Here is an 18,553-nt window from a genome sequence, read left to right on the forward strand (position 1 = left end):
CTCTCTCACACACACACACACACTCACTCAGAGCCTAATGTACCTTACACAATAGTTGTGCAGATAAAGGGGAGGGGGATTGAAGACCGTGTACACTGCCCTAAACTCCTTTCAGGAAGGGCAGGATAAGAAGTGTAATATACACAAAAGTAGGGTCTGTAGTGGATGACACACGTTGTTTACCTGGGACTAGCAGATCAAGAGAGATACTGGGGTCCAGATCCCTGTGGCATGTTCTGAAAAACCCCAGGGGAGATCAAAATGGATGGAGGAGAAAACAAGGTTCCTCTAAGCCGTTTCTGGCACCTCTACTAGCCCAGGAGAGGGGATAGTAAGAAGAGGGTTTGACAAGTTTCTGAGCCTAATTGGTACCTGTGCACAAGAACTGGGGCGGAACGTTTGTCTTCTGCTTGCCTCATTTGAGAGTTGTGGGTAGCAGGTATTGATTCATGAACTGAGGCCTACAAGCAAAGGTTTAACTGGCTGTTTGTTCCCCTTCCCCTTCAATCAGTTCCTTCTCTCTCTGAGCTGTAGATGACTCCCCTCGCAAATATCTCCCTCCTAGTGTGTGAAATTCCAAACCTCCGGCCCTGTCCAGCCCAACATTATCACAACATAGTTGCTAGTCTTAGACCACCTATGAATGCAGGTTTTCGTTCACCCCAGACAGTCTTCCAGGTCACAGTAGCTGTTCTGTTGTTGGGTTTCCGTGACTGACCTCTTCCTCTTTAGCCGTCAGCGCATTTGTACTTACCTGGTAGTGGTAGGGCAGGGATAGTTTTTGGCCTGTTGGCTGAAAACACATAATATAAAGAGGGCGGGTCACTGCCCCCCCGCCGCACTCTTTTTTAATATGTTAATATCTGTCTCTAGTGTGCTAGCAAGTTGAATGCGGCAATGCCGGGCCTTGCCCCTTCCCTTTCCTGCTTAATCAGTCACTTGTTGCTGTTGCCACGGGTCACTGCCCCACCCCTCTTCAGTGGCTGGGAAATGAAGCCCTGAGGAAGTTGAGTAGTGTTCATATCAGGCACCCAGCTGTGAGGCACTTGGTTTCCTAGCAGCAGAATCAGCTGACCAGGCAAGGGGCCGGACAAGGGAAAAGGAGCAGGGAGTGGCAAGAATTTCCAGCTTTTAATTTGCCGGCAGTATACTGGAGTTGGGTGGAGCTATAGCTCAGTGGCATCTACTTGACATGGAGAAGATCCCAAGTTCAATTTCCAACATCTCCATGGTTTTTTTTAAAAGACCAGTAATAGGTGATGTAAACAGCCTCTGCCTCAGACCCTGAAGAGCCGCTGCGTCATAGTAGATAATACTGACCTTGATAGCCCAATGATCTGACTTGGTATATTGAGAATTTCAGAGGTCTCAGTATAAAAGTAAATCTTGTCACACGTACGCATGGAGCACAGAGCCCTTTAAATGATGCATTTGTCTTCGGCTTGAGGCGTTCCATGTTTATGTCTCTTGCCTTGTTTGCTCTCCCAACAACCCTTTGAGGTCATTGTTGTTCATGTTTTTCAAGTGGGAAACAGCAGCTGAGAGAGTGAGAACATGGCTGCACAAGGCTGTAGCCCCTTAATCTACCCAGTTTGTCCTCTGGGCCAGCGTTGACTCCTGGTAGCTGCCACATTCCAAAGTGGGAACATTTATTCATTGTTGTGTGGTAATTTCACACTCTTGAGCTCTCTGGGTATGGAAAGGTTGCCAAGAGATGATTCATTTGAGGAATCTGGCCTTTAATTTAGAACTACCGTCCCAAGATTAAGATTGGAAGTACTTGTTAAAATATATATTATGTTCCTTTTTTGTAGTAAAATGGCCAAACTTGAAGAGCTGGAAGAAATTGATGTCAGTGGAAATAAACTGAAATCCATTCCTACAACCATTATGAACTGCCGGCGCATGCATACTGTGATTGCGCACTCCAATTGCATCGAAGTCTTTCCAGAAGTCATGCAACTTGCTGAAATCAAGGTATGAGTTTTGTCATGGAGAGGGATTCTTGGAGATTCAGATTGACTGAAATGTGTGGGAATTGTAGCCAAAAGGGTTGGGGGGGAGCATACCAAGGAACATGTACAGCTATGCACTGGAGACATTTAGCTTCAGTGGGTTTTGGGGAGGAAGGCTCTTCCATCTTCCTCTGCATACCAGGCCAAATTTTCGCAGTATAGGCATACCATATAGTATGTCCTCTTTCAGGTATACATTGCTGTATCCACTTCTGATATCAAAACTTGTGCATATATGACTGTAATGAAGTTATTCCATGAGTCGCTCCTAATGTAATGCTAATGTTGGAAGGCCACAAAATAAGGTTTAGCAGGTTGCATCTGGCTTTGAGCCATGCATCTCCCACCATGAATTCAGCTGTGACTCTGGGCTCCGGCTTCAGATTTTTATCTCACTGTCGCTATCTCATTGTTATCCCTACCTTTCCCCCAAGGAAATGTCACGCTCCTATGAACAGTGCATTCTGGATGTATGTCCATGCAATCTAAGAAAAACAAGTAATACTTGTAAAACATAAGCTTTTAAAATTGTTACTTGGGTATCCCCAACATAGGATCTATTGCATAAGAATATCTTTGGCAGTGCTAGTAAATGAAAACTAGCTTTTAAAACATACTTTAGATTCTTAACCTCCTCTGTCCTAAGGGCTTATGGTGGGTAACAGTAACTTTGCCTAAACCAAGCCAAATCCTTCCCAAATGGCTCCCTTTCTATGTACTTATTAAATTACCTTTAATTAAAACTCAATAATGTTGCCCTCCATTAACTTAAAGAGAGTAATTTATCCTGATACATAGGCAGTGGGCAAATCAGGACTTGTTCTGTAACATGCAGAAAAGGCAGGGGAAATACATGTTTAAGACGTCTTGTGATGCTCTTGGGATCAAAGGAAGATTGTGGCATTGCGGATGCATTTGAAAGGTTCCTTGTGCTTTGGGTGATGTAGAGCAATAAAATTCTGTACAGAAGTTCCATTTCAGTGGGCATTTGTTGGTGGGTAAACTTGTCCATTTTGAATCACTATGTTTCAATATTGTTAATGGATTCTTATGTTTTTTAAACTTCTTGTTAACATTGTTAGCCACCTGGAGTCCTACGGAAATGAGGTGGAATATAAATATTGTTTAATAAATAAATAACTCCCCTAGTTTGAGGGCAGTCTTCGGTTTACGGGGATCAGATGAGGGGGTAGGGCTGTCTAGACTGTACCACTTTGGACTCAAGGTCAAAGGTTTACATGGCAAAAAAAAGGCACCCCTATACCTCAGGTGCTGGTTTCTCTCTATGTTGGGGGCATTTTTTTGGTGGAGGGAGGCCTTCCATCATATGAGCCTCCACCTCTTCCAAATAGTGCAGTCCAGACTGCTCTGTTTGTAAGAGGGAGGGAGGCCTTTGTTGCCTTCCCCTGTTATGTTTAGCTAGAAATGACTATAAGGCCACGTGCCACTAACTAAATGTTTCTTGTGTCCCTTCTCTGCTGTTCTCCTCTCCCCTCTCTTCAGTGCGTGGACCTGAGCTGTAATGAGCTGACTGAAGTCACGTTACCTGAAAACTTGCCTCCGAAGCTGCAGGAACTAGACCTGACTGGAAACCCCAGACTTGTATTGGATCACAAGACCCTGGAGCTATTGAAGTAAGGAGCAGTCAGCTTTATTACACAGTAGGCAGAAGGCTTTGCTTAGGAAATGCATACACCCTGTTCACAAACATCAGGTGCTCTTTTTTTTTTTTTTTTAATGTACCCCACCCCCCTTTATTGCTGCACTGGCTAAATGAGTGACAGGTTTGCTGGGCGAGGCAGAGGGGAAAAGAGAGTGTCAGACCCCACCCTGCAAATGTTCCCAGCCTGCCCAAAGGCCATTGCACCTTCCATCTCAATGATGTTCTTCCTTTGCCCTTCCTTCACCAGGGGGAAGGTTCCAGTGCTTCCCAGTGGGTCGTGACGCAAAAGTGGGTGGCAAAGCCTCTGAAACTGGGTCCCAAGCTCTTGCTGTTTTAACACTTTATGGATGTGCTGTTTTTTTTTCAAGTGGGTCCCTGGACCAAGTAATTGGACATGTGGGTCACAGTACCCAAAAAGTTGGAGACCTCTGTTTTATTCCATGGTGGGGCAGGGTGTTGAGGCCTGGCTCCGTTCCTCACAGGCAGCTGTATCAGACTGTGTGGTTGAAGGGCAGGACTGTTGGTCTCAAAAGCCTCTTTCTCCATTTTCTTCAGTCTTTCTTGATTGTTGGATCAGTGTTTGCCCAACTTGGCTCTTGTTACTCTCCACGCTTTCCTCAAAGTATTCCAAGAAGTTACAGGGCAGGCAGTTTAAAGCAATATTGGTCTCTCTTGATATGACTGACTGAATACGTTTCTTGCAAAAGAGAGTACAGAGAATTAGGAATATAAATGCAGGACATAATTGTAGAGCTTTGTTTAAAGAGAGGAGAATCTTTTTCTCCCCTCTTTAATGGTAGATGGGAGCACCTTTACCCAAAAGCCATGAAATGTCAGTTTGTTCAGAGTCTTTCAGGAGAGTTTTATATGCAAATACAACAAAGATATCCTTATACCAACCGAGTCCTGGCTGGCTGCTGTGAGAAACTGGACTAGATGGACTGCTTTTCTGATCCAACAGGGGTCTACTTACATCTTTATACAGTCCCTAAGTTCTTGTTGAAAGCAGAACACTGTAAGTGGCTGCCACTTACCTATAAACAAGTCTCTTTTCTCTCGCTGAAGCACTGATAGCTTTCAACAAAAAAGAGCATGGGGTGTGTCAACTTGCTTCCTTTGACCCTTCTAGCCAAGGGCTATTTAAATTCAGGGACTCCTGACATCAAGCTTAATCGTGACAAAAGTTCTACTGGGCTGAAATTTATTGCTGTCATTTAAGTATGAGGAGATAAGTTGTTGCTTTTTAATTATTCTCAAATTGCTCAATAGCGTTTCCTGTAGCACAGTCAATTGGTTCTGAGGCATTTTTCTTCCTCCTCAACTCCTTCTGTGAGAACTCCAAGCCGGGAGCTGAACATAAGCCTTTAATGGCAGTCATAACGTGCAGGTTCCAAAGGGTAAAACTGTCAGCAAGTTCACATCTTTTACCCTCCCTGCAAAGATCAACTTTCTTCCTCTTGTAAACATACGTATTGCCTCTGAGCCACCCTTCCTAAACTTGCATAAACATGTCCTTGATTGAATTACAGTTGCTACAGTGCTGTTACCTGGAAAGAGGGCCTTTTGTACTGTATTCGTCAAGTTTTCGAACCCTTCCTGAAAGTTCACTTTTCTTTCAAAAGTGTCCTGGCCCGTGAGGATGTACTATTCCTTTTGTCCAGCCTGAACTTGCTGCCCATCAACTTCATTGGATGCCTTTGAGTTGTGGCATTTGGGGAGAGGGAGAAAAGATTCTCTCTTTCCACTCTCTTCTACCCTGTACATATTATAAACCTTCACCCTTTCCCCCATAATTGTCTCTTTTCTAAACTGAAGAGTCCCATTGATTGTACGTGGGAGTAACTTTGTGTGTGGTTACTCCTCACACTTGGTGGCTTGGCCACCAAGGAAGAAGGGGACTGAGGATGAAGAAAAGACTAGTACATTCGGGTACATTCTCTTCCTCTTCTGCCTGGAAAACATGAAGGTCTTTTTGCTAGACAGTGGTGGCTGGGGGAGAGATACCAGTTGCTCTTTTACTGCTTTCCAACTTTGTATACAGAGAAGGTGTGTCTGTAGCTGAACCTCCATATATGACTATTTGTACATCTATGATATTTTTAAAGCAGTTACTATACCAAAGAAAGCAGCCGTTGAGCATGGCGCATGCTCATGCGCATTTACTTCTAAGCTGCTGCTTGTTCCCCACAGTCTGTATTTGTGGATACATGGATGCTACACTAAATACGCTTTCATCAAGCAACTTGAACTATAACTAGTATAATGGAATAAGAGAAGAGGAAAAACATGAGACTCTCTTGTTTGACTTTGAAGTACTTATTCTTTGGCGGTGGGTTCTTTTCATTTTAGCAACATCCGTTGTTTCAAGATTGACCAGCCGTCGGCCGGGGATGCATCTGGAGCTCCAGCGGTGTGGAGCCATGGATTTACTGAAGCTTCGGGGGTGAAGAACAAGTAAGTGCTTAACGTTGGTAGAAAGGCCACATCGATATAAAAATCTGGTTTTACCAGAGCTGGCTTAGGTACTCTGTAACAGCCTGATTCAGGCCGTTGATAATGGTGTGATCCCCAGAGAGAACCTCTGTGTTTGTGAAGGGGGAGTACCTATTCAGCAACGTCTGCTGGATCCCCAGTTTGAAAATCCTCTTAAAATCCAGTGTGAGGGAGGTTAAAATATAAAGGTAGTCCCCTGTGCAAGCAGCAAGTCATTACTGACCCATGGGGGCACATCGCATCACAACGTTTTCTTGGCAGACTTTTTTACAGGGTGGTTTGCCATTGCCTTCCCCAGTCCGTCTACACTTTACCCCCAGGAAACTGGGTACTCATTTTATCAACCTCGGAAGGATGAAAGGCGGAGTCAGCTTTGAGCCGGCTACTTGAACCCGGCTTCCGCCAGGATCGAACTCAAGTCATGAGCAGAGCTTGGACTGCAGTACTGCCGCTTACCACTCTGCGCCACGGGGCTCATTGTGAGGGAGGTTAATTAGTTTGTTTTGAGGATGTGTCTGAATCTTATCTCCAAGGAATGGCACCAAGTTGTTATGTCATTTTACTAATTTATAAGGGAAAGGCACACATTTTACCCCAAGGGTTCACTGCTCTAATGAATTAGGTCCATTTCTCCCTCTTCCCTTCCATCAAAGCAAGGCATCTCCACTATCCTCGTTCAAGCTTACATTTCTCAATTATTCATCCCACCATTATAATTCTACGTAAATATCACTTCATCTCTGTCTCCTGTAAGATGAGTTATGATACACATCTGCCCTCCAAAAAGGGCTAAATACCTCAGAGTTGCCTTTTCCTTCAAGGTAGCCATAGAGGTTTGGATTTTTTGTGTTCAATCTTGCAGCAGTAAAATAGCAGGCCTGAGGTGAAGGGTACAACAATGTACCTGTATAGAGTCTCGCCAACTTTGGCCTTCCCATCTGTAAAGGCATCTGTGATAAGAGTCAATCCCACTTAACTCAGAGGATTAGCTGAAAATCCAGGCCCAGTCTGCCTCAGAGATGCAGCAATGTGATGATCTTGGAAGCTTATTTTGTTCCTCCAAAAGCTTCCAGCTGCCTATCCCAGACAAGGGCTAAGACGTCTGATCTGCTGTTAATGACTCTTTTTTGTCCTCCGGTAGCATTGGAAACAGTATGTGGACTGTGGGGGACATCTGGAGAAACAGAAAGCTCTTCCATGCTAGACAGTGAGGGAAGGGCCCTGTGCTATTGGAAGACCAGCGAAGACACACGTGCAGTCTCCGCGCCATCTTTGAATATATTGCAGAAGCTTCACCGAGTAGACATGTGGAGGCATCCCTGTAGCAAGACTTAGCCTATTATGGCGAGACTATAAGTGGATAGTCTTGCAGAAACGTTTGCATAATTTATTCTTTGTTTTCCTAGTCATGTAGAGCGGCAAAGAAAGCAGTGCAGTGCCCTGGAATTCTGCCCCCACCTGCTAGCAGGCAGCCACCTTTGTCTTCTGAGATCAGAAATCAGTGACGCACTGCCAAGCATAGTTTCACAGCCATAAAGGCAAGGAACTTGATTTTTCAAAAGAGTGCAAGTAGCAGTCTTTAGTGAGCTGACTCTACACTTCTTGTGCTACTGCAGAATTATGCTTTCATTCTGTGCAGAGTTAGAGAAGATTACTACTCAAATTTTTTTAAAAAATCAAGTTCCTAGCCCTTTTGGTATGTTTGGTTGCGCACCACACTGATTTCTGATCTAGTGCAATGGATGTTCAGAACCTAGTACTGAACACTGTACTGTGCATAGAGAAACACAGATTAAAACGAATGCACTTAACTCTTGGAGTACACATATGGGGTTTAAGTTTTTGTAAAAGCTGAACAGTTTAAGCAGATCCCTGCTATTTCCTACGAGTTGCTGTTTGCTGACGCACTTTTATTAAGCGGGCTCGATATACTGCTGGAAGTAGAGTAGTGGCCTACAGTGTGGGGTGGTATGTGAAAATCTCATGAAATGCTAAAGTGTTTGATGATTCTTGACATTTCAGAGAGACAACATTCCAAAAAGCTGATATGGTCAGGTCCTCCTTGGGTGACTGTATAACTTCTTTAAAATTGCCCTGCTCTTGTCCAGGTAGCTGCTTTCCAAAGCTCAAATCAAGCACCAGCCGGATTCTGTTCAGTTGGTCTGAGCGGGGTGGGTGGGGAATCCAAACATTTGGCACCGTGGCTTTAAATTGGCCCGCAGCCCTCAGTAATAATCACACTGACCAACTCTGGCAGCTCCTGTAGAGGTCTCGAGGCTAAATTCAATTTATGCTATGGTGTCTCTCTTCATCCCTCATTATTATTGCTGTGTACAGATAAGCTGTTGAATTTGGAGGGAGTGGGAGGGGGGGCTAGGGGGCTGAACTTGACAATCAGCAGTACGATATTGCAGTCAGAGGAAGAACACACGGGAAGACACATGACTTGCTGTGTTCTGCATCATAGGTGTCCTGCCTTTAGCCAGTGGATCTCTTTTCATTCAAACCCCACCGCCTGCCCAGTACTTTGATATAAGTAATGCATAATGATAGTTATGGTGGTGGCAGTGTGTATGCAATCATACATACACAGACGATTTCCCATGTTCCTCTCCATTCCTGAAAGCCCCTTCCAGCCTCTCCAGAAAGGTCATTCCTAGGGTTACAGGATCCAAGTCAGTGGGCCAGAGTGAGGAGAAACGAGGTTATGCCGCTTAGCCCTGTGCTAGTGGAAGAGGATGAAGAAGCAATTACACTCCTTCGTCCATCCTTACTCCAAATCCCACACCTAACCCAGCTCTGGGAATGTTCTTTGGCAGCTGGACATCGTGAGTTTCATGGCTGCCTTGGGATTTGAACCTGGACCACCTTAGTTCTAGTTGAGGCTGCTGAAAGCAACCATGAATCCTAGACAAAGATTCCCTCTGGACCGTTCTTCACAGTACGCCAGCCCAACCCAAATGCCACAGGAAAACAAATCTTGTCGCTTGCCCAATTCCTTGAGCCCCAGGATTTCTGCAGCCCTAGACTGCCTCCACACACACACCCCACACACCCACACAGCAGTCTTGGTACTAGTCCAAGAGCTTTCCACGTCCTGCACCGAAATAGGTTTGGCCCTGTTTTGCGTATCTGTTCTTTCTGGTTGTATTCAGTTTGTATAGAGGTACAGGTTTTCATGTAAAGGGCTACGTTCGTCATCTTGATTTCAGGTTTTATACGCTTTTCCTGTTGGGGTGCCAAAAAAGCTTCCCTTGAAACTAATGTCTCTCCATACTTCCTAAAGGGACGCTTGATGGCCTTGTGGCATAACGGTCATGCGAAGTGCATGCTTGCTAAGCTGCCTTTGGTTGCTCTTTGTCCCTTTTTTTGCATTTCTGCAGGCTCTGCGTGGCAGCTCTTTCAGCCAACAACTTCTGCGACAACAGGGAGGCTCTCTATGGAGTCTTTGATGGAGACCGTAATGTGGAAGTCCCTTACCTTCTGCAGTGCACCATGAGCGACATCTTGGCAGAGGAACTGCAGAAAACAAAGAATGAAGAGGAGTACATGAGCAACACTTTCATTGTCATGCAGAGGTTGGTTTATCCTGTACCAAACATCTTGTTGTTTCCATGAGCTTGTTCTGAGGGCTGGTTTAGAAAGGCAGATCCAGCAGGGCACTGACCATGGGTTGGATACAGCAGAAGATTCCTGTGGGTGCTGCTGCCCTTGCTAGAGGAGTACAAAAAAGACTGCTGGCAGCTTGGGCAAGCTTTAAGCCTACCATATTCCAACATGCATTTCTACTTGTACAAGACATTGTCCAGATTCACAGGAATTGTAGTATGTAGGGGTATGCCCCCCCCCCAAATTTGGTAAATCTGATTTTTTTTTTTTTACTGAATCTGAATCTAATTTGGTTCAGGTATTCCCAAAAAATTCGGCCATTGTTTCTATGGGAAAATCGGATTGGGAGATACAGTTGGGCTGGAGGGGGTCATTTTTCAACCAAACTACCAAATTTGGAGAGAACCTACTTCTGACTGCCCTCTAATGATTCCCCAAATTTCATGGACCCCAGAGAGCAATTTTATGAGCCCCCGAAGAAGGTGCCCCTATCCATTCTCCATTGTTCCTTATGAGGAAAAATATCTGGGAGCTACCTGGAGTGTGTGTGTGTGTGGCAGTTTTCCTGAAAACTCCACCAAATCTTCAGGGGATCTACTGCTGACTGTCCTCTAATGACTCCCCAAGTTTCAGGAAGATTGGGCCCTGGGAACCAATTCTATGAGCCATTGAACAAGGTGACCCCACCCAGCCACTTCATTGTTTTCTGTGAGAAAAAAGTCAGACTCCCATTGCAGAAACACACTGGGGCAAGGCTGCCATCGCTAAGGTACACTCCCAAATGCAAGTTGAGTCCATCCCAGAGAAAGCCCAATAGAACCAAACTGAATCACAGGAATGGAAGAATCCCCGCAGAACCAAAGTGAAGGAAGGGGACCAACACCCCATCAGAGAATCACATCCATTCCACCCAAACCAAACTGAAGCAAGTGAAACTGTTGCAACTTAACCCAACAGAAGCAAACTGAAGCAAGGGAATGCCTTGTCAGCTTTGACCTAGATAATTTTCCCCATAGGGAATAATGGAGAATGGGTGGGGGCACCTTATTGGAGGCCCATGTAACACTTCAAGACTTGCACTGTGGCTGTTTTCAGGGGGTTTCGTATTTCCTGCCTTTATACACCAAACTCTTCCCACATTTATTCATTTTACAAGGATTCCCTGCGCATCAGTCAAGGAACCCCTGCCCATGTAGGGTCAAAGGTGCATCCTAGAGCACTCGGGCCATGCCCATCTTCTTGCATGTTCCAGGGAAGATCAGCATTGGTGGGCCAGTTTCTTGAACCCAGTGCTTAATAGCATAAAAATGAGTAAAAGCTGGTATCCGTTTGCCCTGTATGGTAGCAACTTCACTACTGCATTTCCTGTCTTCTGCTTGTAGTGGACAAATGAGCTTGGCACTGATGCTGTGCTTGAAAATCCTATTTGTCACAGCCCACTTTCCTCCATTAAATTTTCCAAAGAGACTCATCTTAAGGACTTTTTATAAAGATAAATGTCATGAGCTGCTTCCTGTATCCAAAAAAAAAAATCCAAAAGGGAAGATAGATTGCCAGATAGATCGCCTAGCTATATGCATCCGAGATAAATAATTGTATTACCCATTGTGCCTAAACTTTATTGTGATCCGTCCAAGTGTCAGCCCTGATTCATCAACAGATTGTTGAAATTGCAGCCTTGGGATGGGGGTGGGGAATCCACTTTGGTGCAGTGTTTTATACCGGCTTGGCACGGAGAGGCCCGGTTTTAGGAGATGGAAGGAACTGAAAGGATGTCATCAGTAGGAGATGAATGGCCCAGGCATTGTGCCTGCTTCCAAATCTGAGTGATGTGAATCCATAGGCCAAATGTTCCTCCTTTTTTGCTTAGAAAAATTTTTCAACTAGCTACGAATAGTGGCACGTGAAACGGATGGCTGCCCTGCGGCACTGCAGTGAAATAGGCCATCTTGTTTTCTCCAGTGCAGAGGAGTGTAAGGAACGTCCCTGAGGAATGTGCCCCGCCCTTGCATTTTATCAGAAACGCTTTTGGCGCTTCCCTTGAAATTCTTCAGATGTTTCACCTGAGAAGACCTTCCAAATCCGTATTTGCATTTTGCTTTGGGGGACATTTTTGTGGCAGCCCTACTAGGACAGAGCTTATCAAAATCATGAGCTGTTCCTCATCTTATGGCTTCATGGAATGCATGGGATAGTTGCTGTTGTTCTGTATAGATAGCCAATGTCTTTTTTTTTTTTTAATTTTTAGGAAACTTGGAACTGCTGGACAGAAGCTTGGTGGCTCTGCTGTCCTTTGCCATATAAAGCACGATCCGATAGACCCAGGTGGATGCTTCACCTTAACCTCTGCGAACGTGGGGAAGTGCCAATCCGTTCTCTGCCGGAATGGGAAACCTCTGCCTTTGTCCAGGTCTTACACGATGAACTGTGAAGAGGAGCTAAAGAGGATCAAGCAGCATAAGGCCATAATCACAGAGGTAAGAAACTGGATGATGTTGTGGGGGGACAATGAGGAGGCAGCAAAGGAAGTCCTGTAGATTACTTTCTTTCTCCAAACAGGTACATAAAGGCACCATATACGAGCATTTGCATGCCCGCATAAGTGCGCGCGCACAAACAATCCCAGTTCCATTCTGCTGTTCTGCACCAAGTTGCAAGGTATGCCTCGAAGGCTGAGCCAGTTCGGCTTTGCTGCCTTCTGAAGCATTTGCTGTGCCGACATCAGTTGTTCTCTTGATCTGGTCATTGTAGCGTTGCACTAAGAAGCCAGCTTTTGTGGGGCGGGTGAGTGGAGGCAAGGTCCTCCTTTTATTTCTAAAAGAAGAGCTGCTGTTTTAGAAGTGCTGCTCCTCTCATAAAGAGGCATTCCTCAGCGTGAAGAGAGAGTTCAGTCCTGGAAAGCCTCTTCATGCGGGGACTGAAGCAAGGGCATCTTATCTTCTGTGATGCTTTGGCTCAACCAGAGGGTTCCATGTCGAGCTAAGCCCAGTACAGGCTGTGATGACTGTACTCCACCACGCCCACCCTTTGGCCAGTTTCCATGCCCGAGAGTGCCCGAGAGGGGGTGGGGAATCTGCATGTGTGCAAAAGGGTTTGGATTTCCCTCTTGCTCTCCCCTCTCTTGTCTTACTTGGGTAACCAATGCCAGGGCTCAGTCTCTGCCCATTCTTTCACTATCTGTGGTTTGAGGCTGCCTGTGTACTTGTGAGCTGCTGCACACATCCTCTTCCCCTGCCTACTAAGAGACTTTTGTCCAGTCCAGGATTTTTTGGTCTGTGGGTGGACTAGCAGCCAAGGACCCTGGGTGAGGTCTTTGAACACAGTCTGAGATCTGTAGAAAGGGGGGAAGTATCTTTATTTACATCGCAGTTCACTAGTGCACAGGAGCACTGGAAAACTATATCAAAACATTACAGAGGTGTTACAGAACTAAGAAAAACAACGAAATATCAGGCTAACTAACTTGAAGAAGTCACTGGTCTTTTACCTTGGCGTTCCGTTCTGAGGAATAGATGCAAGCAAAGCTGGAACTTTGAGCGTCAGGGCAGACTGCGCTCCATTACTCAACTCACCATTCCCCAGACCTTGACTTCCACACCTTTCCCAGAGCACATTAAACTTTTAAAACTGGTTTCGCTCCTGATCTATTGTAGAGTTGGGTTTGAGTTCCCACGTGCGCTACTGCCCTGCGCTTTTCTTCAGTCATACCAAGGCGCAAGTTCCCAAACTTTTATTGCCCTAACTCAAGATATCCAAAACAGCACTCTTATCTTGCTTCTTCCTGGCAGGTGGGCAAATGGTTATCTCCATCCGGCCCATTTGTCTCCATCAAGAAAAAAAAAATCTCCTCCTTGGCCTGAAATTCGATGAGTTTATTGCTTCATTGCCAGCAAAGATGGGGACCTACCTAAGGGCCAGCAGTCCTCGTATGCTAATCAGCATCTCCTGCGTGCTTCTGTCGTAACACAGACGCCCATCTGTTCACTGGACACACGGGAGGAGAGTGTGCTGGCCCCACCCCTTGCCTGTGTGTGGTCTGGTCATTTGCAGCCTGTCTAACCCCTCCCTGTGACCAGTGACACTGCTTTCCAAATGTCACTGATCACAGGGAGGGAGCAGAGAGTTCATGCCGCCACTGCAGACGACCAGGCAGTTGTGCAGGGGGGGACCAGCACACCCGCTCTCCCTCCCGCTCTGTTGTTTGCACTGTACTCTTGTGTTTGGAGTGGGAGTGGCTGTTTCCGTTGCTTCGCTGGCGGCAAGCACACCCCTGAAGACACCCGCAGTGTTTTGTCTAAGGACTGTGTTTAGCCAAGGAAGAGAAGCAGCATCCCTCTCAAGTATGCTGGCCAGAGGGTAAGGAACCCCCTGGGTCCCCTGCTCACAAAGCCATTGGCTGCGGAGGGGCTACATCGCTTGTGCTTTGGGGTGCAGGGGGACAAAACGACGTGCATTCTTTGCTTCTCTGTGCAGTGGCTCTTTGCAAGTACATATGCTCACCTGGGTCTTCCACGCTAAAAGGTACAAGTGGGTAGTGCTATGTGTGTTTGCCAAAGGGGGGGGTACAAATGGACAATACTACTTGAGTTTGCCAAAGGGGGAGAGCCTGTTCCAAAAGGACCTGAAGCACAATGCTGTGTTCCTTCCTGTTCAGATAAAAATAAACAGACACGGCAAGAGAACTGGATACGTTTTTTACATCCTGCTCATTAAATAAGTCCGCTGCTTTTAACATACAGTCTACCTTCCAAATCTCCCCAGGAAGGAAAGTGGTTACGCCCAACACATGGGGAATTAAAAGGGATCCATTTCCTGTGTACCATAATTAACCAGTAGCGTGTGTTGCTTAGGAGAACAAGGAGGGAACCCTGTTCAGACTTAAAGCAAGCGATGGAAACATGTCAAACTGCATGATTCATTTAATCACATTTCTTTAGCATTATTTATAACATTTAAAACTTGCAGGGAATAAAAGATGCTGCTTGGAAATAAGACTTTCCTTCCCCCTTGCTCCCCTTTCATGCATGCTCCAAGAGACATAAGCAGTGAAATCCAATGTGTCCGCAACTCAATTTGTGTCTCTGTCCGCAACTCAGTTTGTTTGGATCCTAATCCAGCCAGAACCTTGAGATCTGAATATATACGTGGGATTGATTTCTCCAAGACTTGTATTTTGTTAACAGTGTGTTCCCCCTCAGATATGACATTTCCCAAAGGAAATGGATTAACATCTAGCAGGAAGTACGTTAAGTAACTAGGGCATGTGGAAACATTTCTGCTATGCCGTAACTGATTGAAAACCATCAAGATTCCCTTCTCTGCATTCTGCCTACTTGAGGTTTACTTTGGGTACAGAGGAATAATTTTGCTTGGTTTTGGTCTTTTGGGAAGGGAACAGCATGGCCTGATGATCCTCCAGTTGTTGCATATAGCATATGTGTCTACGTGTATTTGTAATGTCATCATTGAAGGTATCTGGAACAGGGATGTGGCCAGATAGAAAGTCAACACTTCAGCAGTCCTATTGGCTATAGGTTGGTAGAGGCCATAGGTTGAACAAGCGTGCTGTAGAGTGACATACTAAAACACAATGTGTTGACTCTTGGTTCTGTTTCGATGCCACGTGGTTCTCTGTATGTTGGCCACGTGCAACCTGTCATATTTTTCCTCCCCCACCCCTTGCCAGCATCTCAGATAATGTAGTTTTTAACTAGGACAATACTATGAGCTAAACTAATAAGGAGGATGTCGGCACTCAAGACGTTTGTTTTTTCAGTTTTTATCTTTTTATGCTATGTAGTTCCCTCCTTCTCCAAATGCTTGAGACCTGAGCACCACGTGATCTGTGGTGTATACTGGCCAGCCCGTGTAGATGACTGAAGCAGCACAGCAAGGTACTACATCCACACATCACTGGATGTCGTGCTGTTGTTGCACTACAAGTTAGCATTTATGGCTGTATCATCCTGTGTGGGCTAACAAACCTTGTTCAGTGCTTCAGGCAGAGAATTTGGAGAGTGATGGCACTAGGTGGGGATTTCTGTATAGTCCCCCCCCCCCCATGATTCCTGATGAGTGTCCAGCTTGTTGCTAATTGATTGCATGCTCACTTCTCATCAGTTTACCTTTTTGTATTCCAGGATGGCAAAGTGAATGGTGTGACAGACTCAACAAGGATCTTAGGATACACCTTCCTTCATCCAAGCGTGGTTCCTCGTCCTCATGTGCAGTCTATCACTTTGACTCCTCAAGACGAGTTCTTCATCCTGGGGAGCAAAGGCCTGTGGGACAGCCTCTCCGTTGACGAAGCGGTGGAAGCTGTCCGGAACGTGCCCGATGCGCTGGGAGCTGCCAAGAAACTCTGCACGTTGGCTCAGAGTTACGGCTGCAACGATAGCCTCAGTGCTGTGGTGGTTCAGCTTAACGTGACTGAGGACAGTTTCTGCTGCTGTGAGCTCGGTGGTGTCCCGCCTCCCAGCCCAGGTATCTTTCCCCAGTCAGTCAACGTTGTCATTAAAGATAAGCCTTCTGATGCTTTGGGGATGCCCTCCTCTAGCAGTGGAATGGCTTCTGAGATCAGCAGCGAGATTTCAACCTCTGAAATGAGCAGTGAGGTGGGGTCCACAGCCTCTGATGAGCCCCCTCAGGTAACTTTGAATGAAAACAGTCCAGCCTACCCCAACGAACAGCGCTGCATGCTCCACCCAGTCTGCCTCTCAAACTCTTTCCAAAGGCAGCTGTCCAGCGCAACCTTTTCCAGCGCCTTTTCGGACAATGGCCTTGACAGTGATGACGAGGAGCCGATCGAAGGCGTCTTTTCCAACGGCAGTCGAGTAGAAGTGGAAGTGGACATCCACTGCAGCCGAACGAAGGAGAAGCAGCTGCTGTTGCAGGTGCCCATGGAAGCCAACGATGAAGGCATCGTCATCAGCGCAAACGAAGAGGAGTCGTGCCTCCTTAGGAAGGCCGACCTTTCTGCCACAGGTACTATTGGGCGCCGCCGAGGCAATGGATCTGTGGCTCCTCAGGAGAGGAGCCACAATCTGATCGAAGTAGCAGCTGATGCGCCCCTCAGAAAAACGGGGGGTTACTTTGCTGCCCCAGCTCAGCCAGATCCAGATGATCAGTTTATCATCCCGCCTGAGCTTGAGGAGGAAGTCAAGGAAATAATGAAACAACACCATGAGCAGCAGCAGCAGCAGCAGCATCAACATCAACAGCGGCAATACCAGATTGACCAGCTGCCAGATTATTACGATACGCCGCTATGACCCATCTTGTTGCAATGAGTGAACATGACATTGAGAGCTGGAACCCCCTAGGTTTGTATTACACAAGCAGGGAGGAAGGGATGCCGGTTCCACTCCCTCTTCCTGGCCTTGCCCCCCTACTGAGAACTGCAGCTGCTTCTTGTTTCGTTAGCTGTAATAATCACCGATTCTCTTCTAGCGATACTTCACCAGTTAGAATTATAAACTAGTTTAATAACTCTTCCCTTCCCCACCCTTAACATATCAAATGTAAAAAGGAAAAAAAAAAGTGGAGAAAAAAATTAAAAGAACAAAAGGTTTAATATATTGCAGAGAAAACTGATGATGCGGATGCGGATGTAATATTTTTTAAAATGGTTCTTTTTTTTCCTTTTTTTGGTCTGTTTGGAAAACGGGGGCAGTATTGCCAGTGCTAAATGATTAAGTAATATTGTAATACTGTATTTCTTTGAGAGAAAAAAAAGGCTTTTTTTGGTCTTGAAAATGGATAGACATTTGTAGAATTACGGAGACTAACTCCTAGGAGTTGCTTTTACTCTTTCAAGTGGCTTTGAGTCACTGAGATTCACTAATTTTCTCTGAGAGAACAGCTGATTGGGAAATTCCTGTAAATAACTCAGTGTTGTATAGTGATGCTTAAAATGTTTTGTAGTCTCAGCAGGAGGACGCAACTTGATAAACTAATGTTTTATCCCCTCCCCTCTCCACCTCCTCAAGGGTGCTTTTGCACATATGTCAAAGCTCCCTCTGACAACCCGTGATGCCACCAAACCTACAGGGCAGGGCAGCCATATAAACATGATGTTTTCCCAGCAGATCGGCTGACCAAGGTGTACGGGGCCCCTGGTTGACCCATTGTGTCTATGCCGCCATATCCAGTTGCCACCTGGGTTGGCTAGGTCCAAGTCACCAAGGTTAGGTTTTGTTCACGTGTGCAATGGCTCCCAAGTGAATGACGCTTTGGGCCACAATCCACATCACGTTAGCAGGGGGCAGCTGTACAAGCTGCGTTAGGGATGAGGTGGGTTATTGAGCCCCAGACCACCTGAGTTGTTTCGTCTTTCTTCACTGTTGACTTTTACAGGCACATTTTTACGTGTTCCTCCCTGCTGCCACAACCAGCATGATTGTATAGAGTTCATTTACTGTAGATCATTTACATACCAAGAGTTATATTGAAGAAGAATGCACAAATGAACATGTCATAATTTTTGTTATAATAAATACAAAAATTTACAAATAATCATACTCTGCTGTAATGATTTTTTTTCTTTGCCATGAATGTGTTAGTATATGAGGCATAAGATCCATGAATTCTTCTAGAATCTTTATGCCGGATGTCAAGTCCTCAGATTCTTTGTCACTACAATTTATTGGTTGATACAGTATTGCCTTGCTGTCTATAAAACTATTCCCTGCGTATTGTTTCAAGAATATCCACGAAGGTGGAGGGGATTACGTGTAACTGAACACACATGAAGCTCTCTTATACCAAGTCACCC

General features: G+C 45.7%; 1 protein-coding gene across 1 annotated transcript in view; it reads left to right on the forward strand.

Moving 5' to 3' along the window:
• The window catches only part of PHLPP1 (PH domain and leucine rich repeat protein phosphatase 1), a 167,191-nt gene extending 148,924 nt beyond the window's left edge, over positions 1 to 18,267 (forward strand). The window contains exons 12-17 of the mRNA XM_054985042.1: positions 1,815 to 1,977; positions 3,519 to 3,649; positions 6,028 to 6,132; positions 9,555 to 9,749; positions 12,029 to 12,257; positions 15,921 to 18,267. Of these exons, the coding sequence (XP_054841017.1) occupies positions 1,815 to 1,977; positions 3,519 to 3,649; positions 6,028 to 6,132; positions 9,555 to 9,749; positions 12,029 to 12,257; positions 15,921 to 17,051 (1,954 nt within the window). The 3' untranslated portion in view covers positions 17,052 to 18,267. The remainder of the gene's footprint in view (positions 1 to 1,814; positions 1,978 to 3,518; positions 3,650 to 6,027; positions 6,133 to 9,554; positions 9,750 to 12,028; positions 12,258 to 15,920) is intronic.
• The last annotated feature ends 286 nt before the right edge of the window (positions 18,268 to 18,553 follow it).

The sequence above is a fragment of the Eublepharis macularius genome, chromosome 7 (genome assembly GCF_028583425.1).
Source record: "Eublepharis macularius isolate TG4126 chromosome 7, MPM_Emac_v1.0, whole genome shotgun sequence".
Taxonomy (NCBI): Eukaryota; Metazoa; Chordata; class Lepidosauria; order Squamata; family Eublepharidae; genus Eublepharis; species Eublepharis macularius.